This window comes from Lygodium microphyllum, chromosome 1, assembly GCF_053477565.2.
Source record: "Lygodium microphyllum isolate KBCC chromosome 1, Lygodium_microphyllum_v1.1.10, whole genome shotgun sequence".
NCBI lineage: Eukaryota > Viridiplantae > Streptophyta > Polypodiopsida > Schizaeales > Lygodiaceae > Lygodium > Lygodium microphyllum.
The window spans coordinates 146,838,737-146,849,733 of NC_141135.1; the positions used below are offsets into that span (position 1 = coordinate 146,838,737).

Consider the following 10,997-nt stretch of genomic DNA (forward strand, 5'->3'; position numbering starts at 1 on the left):
TAATTGCATGTATAAAAACAATACTCCTTGTCTGCAACAAAGGATGCTAACTCAGTAGCAATGGAAGGTGCATCACTAACAAACATCCCTGACTCCTTGGCTATGCGCTTTCTACACTCAGTGATGTAGTGGTCTGTCTGGCTTCTTGCAATAGTGGCACTTACCCTTCTTGGCTTGCGTGCCCCTTGTTCCTTGTTGCCATGTGAAGTGCTTGAAGTCCCAGAGCTCTGCAGAGCATTGTTTGCTTGGGTGCCCTTGCCCTTCTATCGTATCATAAAGGCCTGCTCAAAGGCTATAATATCCACACCACTATTCTTTCGTGTCTGCTCCTCCTCTAAGAGCAAACTGACTAGCTGGGGAAAGTAAGTGGCTGTGGGGCAATCCTCATGGTGAGGTTTAAGGCTGTATGAAAGGCCACGTACGAGAGCGGCAATAAATTCAAGGTAGTAGATATCAACTGTGCATCTGAGTTATACTCATCAACATTCATAAGCTGCTCACCCAAGTCCTGAATTTTATTTAGGTGATCCTGCATAGAATCACCCTTATCCATCTTCACTGTCTCAAGCTCTTTCTTCAAGAAAGAGATGCGAGTCTCATTTTTTCCAACAAACATTTGCTCCAAGGTCAGCCACGCTTCTTATGAAGAAGTCGCAAACCGAATGTGAGGGATAATAGACCGTTGAACAACCAATGCAATCAGCGACAAAGCCTATGCATCCCATGTATCCCATGCCTTTTATGCTACTGATCTCTAGGGAAGTGGCTGCACTGAAGCAAGCTGAACAGGCTGAGTTGCCCGTTGTCCACGTCCTCTTGGAGGAGAAGTAGCTAGAGCCACAACTCCAGGTCTAACTTCTTCACCGTTGACATAATCCCAAAGATTCTTCACAATCAGCACTTTTTTCATCATGAAGGACCAAAGTGAATAGCTGTTACCATCCAACCTATTAGTATCCTCCTTGGATACGTAAGTAAATACATCCCCTCCCTGATTTGCCATGATAAACAATGGTTATCAGAGAGCAAAAGAGCAATGTCCCAAGTTGGACTAACCTCGAAATCTCAGAATTTCCAGAAATTACAGCAAGTAATTTGCTGTAATTAGCGAATTGAAGCACACTCTATCAAAACTGTCTGAAATGCACACATTCCAAGGTGCAATACCTAACGCCTGTGGAGGCGGCGCTGGCTGACTGGGCGCGCAGACTGCAGGTTGAGGCTGAGGCGACGATTCTGGTACAGGCAGGCACAGTTACAGGCTGCAGGTCGCTGGTTCGGGGCGGGGCAGCTGACAGGGACTCCTGGAGGTTAAGGCCAGAGCAGAGCTGGACCCTGCTGCTCATTGCAGAGCAAAGGGAGAGAAGACTGAGCTGAACACAGCTCTGATGCCAACTGTGAGAACAGGAATGGATTGTAGCTTAGCTGAGAGAGTGGAGTAGACAGTGTAGAGTGTGAGAGCACGACACCCAATGCAATAATCTGAAGTGTAAGGTGCAAGTACAAAGTACAACCCCTAAACCTCAGGGTTGTAAGAGGGTGTTCACACCCGAAGTGTGTAAAACACGATAAGTGCCCAAAACTATGATAGGCACATAAAATAAAGGGAAAATATCTAGGGGAAAAAACCTCTTGTACAAAGAGTAAAAAGTGCCCCAATGTCCTATTGAGGATCACCGACACTCCTCTGTGAGCGTAGGCATGAGTGAAACCCAAGAGAAGGCAAGATGGTGGCAACCCTCAACAAGGGCGGAGGCAAGGCTAGACCCACATCACCACCAATTAGCCATCATAATCAACAACGTTCTCAACACCAAAGGGTTTGTCTGACTGGTCTGCAGAGGCCCACACCATCTCCATAGAGACATTTAAGGATGCGAGTCTCGTCCGCATCTGCGAGTTGCCTCCTAACGAGGTGACTGCAAAGGCCCACTCTATCAAAATAACATGTATGCTATGATACCATGTCAAAATAAGCGACAGTGCAAAGAGACAACAAGCTTTGTGAGGTGAAACCTGCCTTCCTCCTTGGATAGAGTGGTAAACAACCTGATTAAGCACTATTTACAGCAATTAACAAATTCACAAAACTGAAATACACACTTTACCATATAATCTTGGACATTGGACACCCTGTTGGTCAAAACTAGCGCCCCTATCGGTATTTACTTTACTTAATTGAATAAGAAGTTCATGTACAATGGGATTCTCCCAATCCCTTTTGGTATTCCAACTCCCCTTGCTATCCAAAATGAGTAGCAAGTCTTCAATCTGATTTGCCCCTTGATTTGGGCAATCGATTGGCCTTCACCCGCTTTGATAGAGATGAAAAATGCCCCAAATTCATTGATTTTCTAGTCCCTCCACTTGAATTTGACTAAAAACAACTTAATCAATGTTGAATCCAAGTCTTGGAGCTTCCAATTTTTGGCACACTTCCCGAGGCCAGTGCTAAACCCTAATTCTTGCTACTGATTAGGGTTTACAACAAACAAATCTAAAATTTCTCAACCTCTGGTGATCTCAATGCTATAATCTTTGGAGCAAGGCTGTAGAAAGGCTAGGAGATGAAAAAGAATGCTGAGGAGAGAGAAAATTCAGACTTTCTTTGTGAAGAACTCGAGAAATGTGAAGAACTCAAGAAAATATATCATTTACTACTGCTCCCCTATCTCAACAGCTTGTAGATACAAAAAACTGAAGAAAATCAAGCATTTACTGCTACTGCCCTATCTCAACAACTTGTAGATGTTGTCACCTGTTGTTCATTGGTCTTCTCCTATCCCTGGTTGCCTCAAAAGGTCCTCCAATGGCTACAAATCAAAGCAACATCTCCTCCCTCTCTCTTACAAGCTCAATATACTAAAATGCCTCTCTCCAGCCTCTAAAGACGTTTTTCAATATTGTATGGGCATTTTTGACAAGTGACAACCCTACCAAATGGTTTTTCTAGCATTATCCATAATTAAATATTAATTCTCAGTCCTTAAATACTGAAAATTAATCTAATATTTATTTCGGTGCCTTGAAAAATGATCTAACTGACCAATAATTAAATTGGCTAGGCAACTTTAATTCCCAAGTGTCTCTGCACCACCTTTGGCCATCAGATTGGCATTATCTACCATTAAACCCCACTTCTCTAGTCTCACCAACTGACACTTATGGCCAAATGAATAACTTATAGCACCTTTTGCCTATGACATTCCGTGATTTCCTCGGATCCTAGGCTTATAAATTTACTCTAATCCCAGTTACACCTCACATGTACAACATTTACTTAACCATGTGATTAAAAATTAATCCACATGTTAAGTGAGGTTTCAAAAATACATATCCTCATAACAATAGATGCACAGGATTCAGCAAGGGACGTCCTTGATGTATCAACCAAAGTCTTTGGCAGGTTCAAATCCTAGAGCAAGATTCACATCCAGGTTCATGATAGGCTATATGACAAAGCATGAGATTGGTTTCTAGTCATGAGCTCACATGAGGGGACACTTTGACTGTCTAGCCAAAGGCAAGAAATCCATGGTCACGTATGTTTCAAAGGCATTTTTGACAAGATGGTCATGTATGCTATTGAGAGACATTAGGATAGACACAAAGATATGCTATGATCTTCTCTATTTTCAGGAGTTAGTACACTCGACATCAACATCAAGTTCTCTCTGAGGCACCTTAGTGGTGGCTTAATCACCCACTGGTTGGGTATCCATGGTTCTACTTTGGTGGTTCTATGTTGTATGGTTTATGATTCATTCTCACTGTACCATTGTATTGTATCAAATCACGCATGATTTGAGAGAGAGTGTTAGCAAATATGTCAGTTCATGTGTGAGTCTGTGCATGCAAAGTGTAGGCATGGTCATTTGTAGCATTTATGACTGGTCGACCAACATATTATGCTGCTCCTTTTTCAACCTATATATTCAAGCTCCTCCTCCTCACTCAATCACTCATCTGCCATCGCACAAGTGAAGACTCCATGGAGAGAGGAGCTACTAACGTGCCCATGTAGCCAGTGACTCATTGTTATATGCGACTGTCTCGTGTTGGATATATGAATTCCATTTTCCAAGCATACATTTGAGTTTTCATCTGTATTGTATTTCATTGTTCTTTCTTTCCCTTTCTCTTTTGTCTTGTGTTTCAGCAATTTATTTCAACATATGTTCACACTTCCATTGTTGCTCCACTACTGATACTTCTACTTAGAAAACCATAGCAAACTCCTATGACTCCCTCCACTCTAGCTCGCCAATCTAGTGGGCCTACATCTCCAATATTGTACCATCTACTCCATGTGCCCCAATGGCTACTAGACATGTGGAACACCGACAACCTCAGCAACCTCTCTCCTTCACTACTCCTAAAGGATTAGATTAGCTGACTGGTCTACTAGTGGTTCACCTATTGCACTTTATGCATCCATTCCTAAGGCATCCACTACACCTTTTAGGACCAATTCTCCATCTCGCCGTACGAGATGGTAGCCACACACTTAGCCTTTCCTTTTTAGACTTCCATTGCATACTTACACACTCATTGCATTGCACTTAGCTTTGCTTTCCTTTATTTTCAGTTTTGCCTTTTGGAGCATCTCACTACTCACCTTTGTACTTGCAAATTTTTCTCTTTTGTAGGGTTTTGTATTTTAGTATAGCACTAACATGCAAGTTTGCACCAGTCCTTCCTAATATGGAGACAGGAGTTATGCGCCATTTCTTTCCTGGTTCCATCTACTTAAAGTTTTGCTCTTGTACCAACATGGAGGCTTTCCCTCCCGTAGAGGCTTATGCAACATCTCTCTTGATGCTATCACGGTGGTGACTTCTATGCTTGCTCTTCCAACACAAATGCTTCATCATCTTCATCCACATGGTTCTCGGCACCATCCAAAGACCAACATCATCAAGCTCCTCTTCCTTCTTCGGCAATGACACCTAAGTGGAGAGGGGGTTGCTACCCTTCTTGGTATTCTACAAGTTTCAATACTTGTATTCAACATCAACCTTTCCCTCCCGTTGTACCTACTCCTATGCATTGCATGATCTCATCATCTTTGTACTAGGGCGCTTGGGCAACTGAACAATTTTCCCTGGAGGGATACTGTCCAAGTGGAACCTACTACATTAGCATTCTTCAGTATGTAGTATACTATGCATCCCATTGTGCAGAGCACCATTGGACGGATCCTAAGCTATTTCCACCGACAGATTACATCACTTTCCTTCTTCACATGATACTTCATCACCTTTCTTTCAAAATCTTGGAGTGGATTGGTAAGCTTGTACTATTTTGTGATATGTTGAGTGTACCATCCCTACTCCTCATCTTTTGGGTCATTGTTACTTACTCAACCGCTACCCATCAAATTAACTTTCCACAACAATCAACCAAAAGAAAAAAATATTTTAAAAAACAAAAGTTCAATGTGGTTTTATCTGCCTTAGGGCTTGGAAGGCCACTCGGTCCCCAACGAGTACCCTTTATCCAATGCCCTATCCTCTCTAGGGTGACCACTAGGACTCCCTTGGTAAGATAACCATTGCCTCCACAGTCTTGGTAGACCACTAGATAGCCGATGTACACCCTTTGAACGATGCCCTAGCTGCTTTGAGGTGGGACAGCTTGGGGTAAACATTGCCCGCCTTCCCTTTTCGGTTCAATTTTGGGCCTAGAGGGGATGTTGAGTTAAAACATACTTTACAGCTGATTAGCATCTTTAAAGAGTCCCAAAACGAGCTTAACGAAAAACACAAATTTGATGCACAGTTTGAGAGAGTTTCAATAGTCCCCAAAAACACTAATTTTTTGGGGCACCAATCAACATCTATAAAAAGACAAGCTGTCCACCATTCAGCCTCATCCTTTACTGCAAGTTTCTGATCCTACCATCCATGCTTCGGCCATCAGCCACCTACCATCTATTGTCCAGCCGTCACTGACTTCAACCCATTACTATCCAACCCTAGGTGGCCTAATTTCAGCCATCGCCCTACTATCTGGAGATCTCCATCTGCTATGTAGTAGCCTGTGTTTTCAGCATCTTGTGCCAACCAACAAGCTATTAAAATCTTTCCCACCAAGCAACTACTACAATACCTACGTTTTTTTGTCCGATAGGCCGCCTACATCAGCACATACCTCTCCTATTGTTGCTTGACAGTTCTTTGTCTCGGGTGATCAATTCTCAGCCTTCTCTAGTGGTACACTTCTGCATTTACCAAATTTTAGTCTCCAACTACTGTGTTTTGGTGACCAGTCTGCTGCCCTTCATTATTCAACACTCTCTCATCTCTAATTGGTGGTTATAACACTCGGGATCCATCTCCGATGGACGTCACTCTCCAACACTTCATTTCTCTACACTTGGGCATTTTGTAACCTCTTACATTCATTTACAACATTCATTCACTTCAAAGTTTCTTCTCTCTTTTAGTTTTGTTTGTCACTCTTTCAGTCTTTGTGTTTCAATCTTGGTTGTACATGTGTTTCCTCAATGCAAACCCAAGCATACCTTCACATCCCTCAGCAGTCTACACAGAGCTGAGGCGCCTCTTCGATTGATTCATGTTGATCTTTGTAAATCAACATCCCCTGCCGCCTTGAACAGCACATTATACTTCTTTTTAATTGTGGATGATCATTCTCATTACATGTCGGTGTACTTTCTCAAGCCTAAGTCCAATGCCTTCACGTATTTTTCTGCTCGGGTGCTGGTGGACCATAACCACACTGGTTGTCGTGTAGGATGCATAAGGAGTGATGGTGGGGGCGAGTTCACCTCCCACGAGTTTTTAGAGTTTCTACAAGAGCATGGTATTTCCCACCAGCTCACCTCTACCAACTCTCCCTCACACTATGAAGTTGTAGACCATAGGAACCGGCCCATGATGAACATGGCACACTCTATGCTATTCGCAGTAAAGCTCCCTAAGTGCCTTTGGATTGAGGCTGTTAACACTTTGGTGTACATCCTCAACCCAACTGTGGCTATTCCTTAGAGGACCCTGTATGAGGCATTCTTTGGCTCTTGGCCTGTAGTTTCCTACCTTAGATTCTTTGGAAGTCGTGCTTATATGCACATCCATAATGACAAAATAGACAAGCTCACACCTCCAGCTAATCTCTTGATGTTTGTAGGATACTCCTCTGAAGCAAAAGTTTATTGTTTGTTCGATCCTTGGACAAACAAGGTGATCCTTAGGAAAGATGTAGTGTTTGATGAAAGGGACACTGTGCAATCTTCTATACCAAATTCCATGCCCTTTCCTCACATTGTTCCTATTGAGATAGTGCCTTTTGAGCCACAATTACTACCCACTCCTAACCCACCTACAGATTCTTCACCTCCCATACCCCTCCGCAAGACCCATTACCTCGTTAATAACAACAGACCATGCGGGATTTGGGGATCCTTCCACTGGATTCCACTCCCGAGGGCCTTACAAGATCTACCCGGCTTGCACCTTAGGCTTCATTTGCGTCATACCTTGCTGATGGTTCCTTGGACAAGCACAAAGCTAGGCTTGTTGCCAATGGTTTTGCTCAAAAGCCACATTTTGACTACTTTAAGACTTTTGCACCTATGGCTCAAATGTCTACTATTTGGGCTATTTTGGCACTGGCAGCCCACCATCGCTGGCCTATTTATCAGATGGATGTCAAGTTGGCCTTCTTGAATGGCGTCCTTGAGGAGGAGATCTATGTCGCCCAGCCTCCAGGTTTTCTTATGCAGTGGAAGGAGGACCATGTCTATAGACTCAAAAGGCCCTTTATAGCCTGAAGCAAGCTCCTAGAGCTTGGTACCAAAGGATTGACCACTTCTTTGTGGAGAGAGGTTTCCATCGCTCCGATCATAGCCCCAACCTATACTACAAGGTTGAGGATGGCCTATGTGTTTTTGTTATTTTGTATATTGATGATATTATCATTACAAGAAGCGACACTCAGGTGGATCATACTCTGGCCATCTTGCAACAAGAGTTTGACATGACGAATCTTGGGATCCTATACTTCTTTCTTGGATTGGAGATCTATCAAATGGCACACGGCATTTTTATTTCCCAGCACAGGTACCTCTCCGAGCTCCTTTCAAAGTTTTGTATGGCGGAGTGTCAGCCTATTTCTTGCCCCTTGGACCCTGAGTCCAAGCTTGTGGCAAATGGAGTTCCCCTTGCAGATGCTACCCATTACAAGTGTCTTGTTGGCTCTCTTGTCTGGCTTATCCACACACAACCGGATATTTCTTTTGTACTGGCTTTATTGTCTTCTTTCATGACGACTCCTACACAGGGTCACTAGAGAGCCGCCTTGCATGTTCTTCAATATTTACAAGGGACTCAATCCTACAGGATCATGTATGGAGAGGGGGTCACTCTTTCTAGATGGAGTGACTCGGATTGGGCAGGTGATTTGGATTCGGGACGATCTACTATAGGATATGCCTTCTCCCTTGGATTAGGTGCTATCTCTTGGAGTAGCAAGGCTTCTTTGCTTCATCATATGTGGTTGTTGGGTCTTCAAACTCTCCCAAGATCTCAGAGGTGGGGTTAGCATGTCAATCTATCATCTCCTACTTGTGAGCTCCTGTCAAAGTTTGGCAGGAGACACATGAGCTATGTTAGTTCATTCAACACTTGTGTATGCCGGCATTTCTTTTCCACGCGACAAGTTAGCCCATTTTATGGCATTATTGCAGGTCGGCCAAATTATAGGGCAAGTTGGCTAGTTTTGGCTTGCAAGTCGGCCATATTTAGAGCCAGTCGACTAGATTTTCGGGCGGGGGGGGGGGGGGGGGGGGGGGGGTGAGGCCTATATATAGTAGCCCCCCCCAATCACTCACCGCATTCTTCTTCTACAAGTTTTAGCACTCTATCTCCCGTTCCTCTCCGACATCAGTGTTGCCATTCATCTCAGCCTAATCTGGTGCCCTCACTGTCGCTTCGCGCTTCATGCAAGGACTGATCAATCCACATCCTTGTATTCAGCATTCATTTCAATCAATGCAATATTTCTGCCTTCATTTTCTACTCTCTCTCTCTCTCTCTCTCTCTCTCTCTCTCTCTCTCTCTCTCTCTGTTCCTTCTTCCGTTGCACACTCTCACAAAGGCATGTTACCTTTAGATGGGAGGTAATTGGGAATAAAGGGCCACCATGCCTTTTATAAGTACTCGGGTGTGAACACACCCTTAGCACTTGTGATTTACATATAACTATCACAAAAACCAAAATAAATGACAACTCTTTGTACCCACACATCGTGCATCTAACTTACTCTCACTCTTTGCTATCTACAAAAAATGTTTCATGCTTGTAAAAGGGTGCTTGGGCAAGGGAACAATTGCTTTATGAGGTCCTTGCTCAAGTGGTAACATCCTATTGTGCATAGCTTTCTATTTGAACACAATACTTGGCATTCCCCCTTGCATCTCCCCATACATTGGTATTTTTTTAAATGAAAAAATAGGTTTTTTGGATAAGGGGAGAAAGCTATATTTGTAGGAGCCCATCCAAGGATGGAAACTCGTTCCATTATGTAACATGTTTCCCTTTCTACCTCATCAAAGGAGTGGTCGACTTAGATCCACCATATTCACAACATCTCGCAATGAGGCAGTCTACTTTGGCAGACATTTATGGCAACTATTGCCTCATCACCTCTAGCCTTGGACTTAACACAAATTTTGTTTATGAAGGATGTTTAGTTTCCCTCTCTCCCCCCCCCCCCCAACCAACCCTGCCTGCGCCGTTGAGAGTCATGGTTTTGAAAGGAAGTAAGACCACTAAGAGGGCCATTTGAAAGAAGATATCCATGGCCGCTGTAATCTGTTTTGGTCTTTGGGCCCTAGCTGCTTTGTGGTGGAACCTTTCAATTATGAAAAGAGTGGAGATATGACTTACAGTCCACCCTCCTGCACGTCATCCACCCTTGCCCACTGCACATATCAGCACGTGTATGTGGGCAGCACCCAAGTGCATTATGGAGTGATTCAGAAAATAGAAACTGGATTCGATACACCTGTACTCAATGACTTGAAAAGAAAGAATATAGATAGCTGCACAATCACTTCTACTCAAGGAAGGTGTCAGTCAGCCTTCCTTTACATTACTTGAAAATCTTACAGTAAAGAGCATTCTAACAGATCCAGATTCAATCCCCTTTTCAACAAACCAATTACTTGACCATGCATCGAAAGTGGTCTCAGACGAGAGACGTGAAGGTAATAGTTTCATCAGAGAGCAACTACAAGGATGTGCATTAAAGAAACCCCTGACGTGCTAAGAAATTGAATTTTAATTCTCCGCGGTCATTGTTTTGCATCTATTCGGTAGACTGCACTAAGCGATATTGTATGGCAAGACTGCAGTAGAGAATGCAAGAAAAACCAACATTGGATGCTATGCATGAAGCTGCATATGGACAGTGATTGATTGTAAAGACCCGTTTGACCAGTTAATCTATTTCAAAGAACAGAGTATCCTACCAGTAATGGCCAGAACTCTTTGTTTGGATGGAAGACGAGCTCTGCCGCCCCATATACCGTGGCTTTTGGATACACGGAAGGCCATGAGAACTTGGTCATCCGTGTCTCGGAAGACTGCCTCTGCTGATTTGAACGCATCTGCATCGTCTCCCATGGCGAACAGAGAGCTACCTTTCTCGCGCTAGAATTCGATCGATTGCGATTCAGAAGTTCTCTCGGCCTTGTCAAGTGTGTGTGTGTGTGTGTTGGGCGTCCGGGGGCGGGTGCAGATCGCCGGCTTGCACAAGAACGACTCACTTTTTTATTACTTTGAACGTTACCGTAAATAATTTCTTAAACGAATGTTACCAGTTAACACCAGAAGTAGGAAATTTCAATAAGGGTTTGCCTGGGCAGGGTAGAGGCTAAAGGCTTAGTAAACCTTCTCGCTCTTGCTTAACGAAAGATGAAATGAAATGCACTTTTTTAAATTGATCAGTTTCTCAACATATGATGAATGAC

At 43.5% G+C, this 10,997-nt stretch overlaps 1 protein-coding gene across 1 annotated transcript in view; it reads right to left on the reverse strand.

Annotated features, from left to right (window-relative positions):
* LOC148041786 (exocyst complex component SEC3A-like) overlaps window positions 1-10,779 on the reverse strand; it is a 161,767-nt gene extending 150,988 nt beyond the window's left edge. The window contains exon 1 of the mRNA XM_087682434.1: window positions 10,497-10,779. Coding sequence (XP_087538560.1) covers window positions 10,497-10,650 — 154 coding nt within the window. The 5' untranslated portion in view covers window positions 10,651-10,779. The remainder of the gene's footprint in view (window positions 1-10,496) is intronic.
* Between the last annotated feature and the right edge of the window lie 218 nt (window positions 10,780-10,997).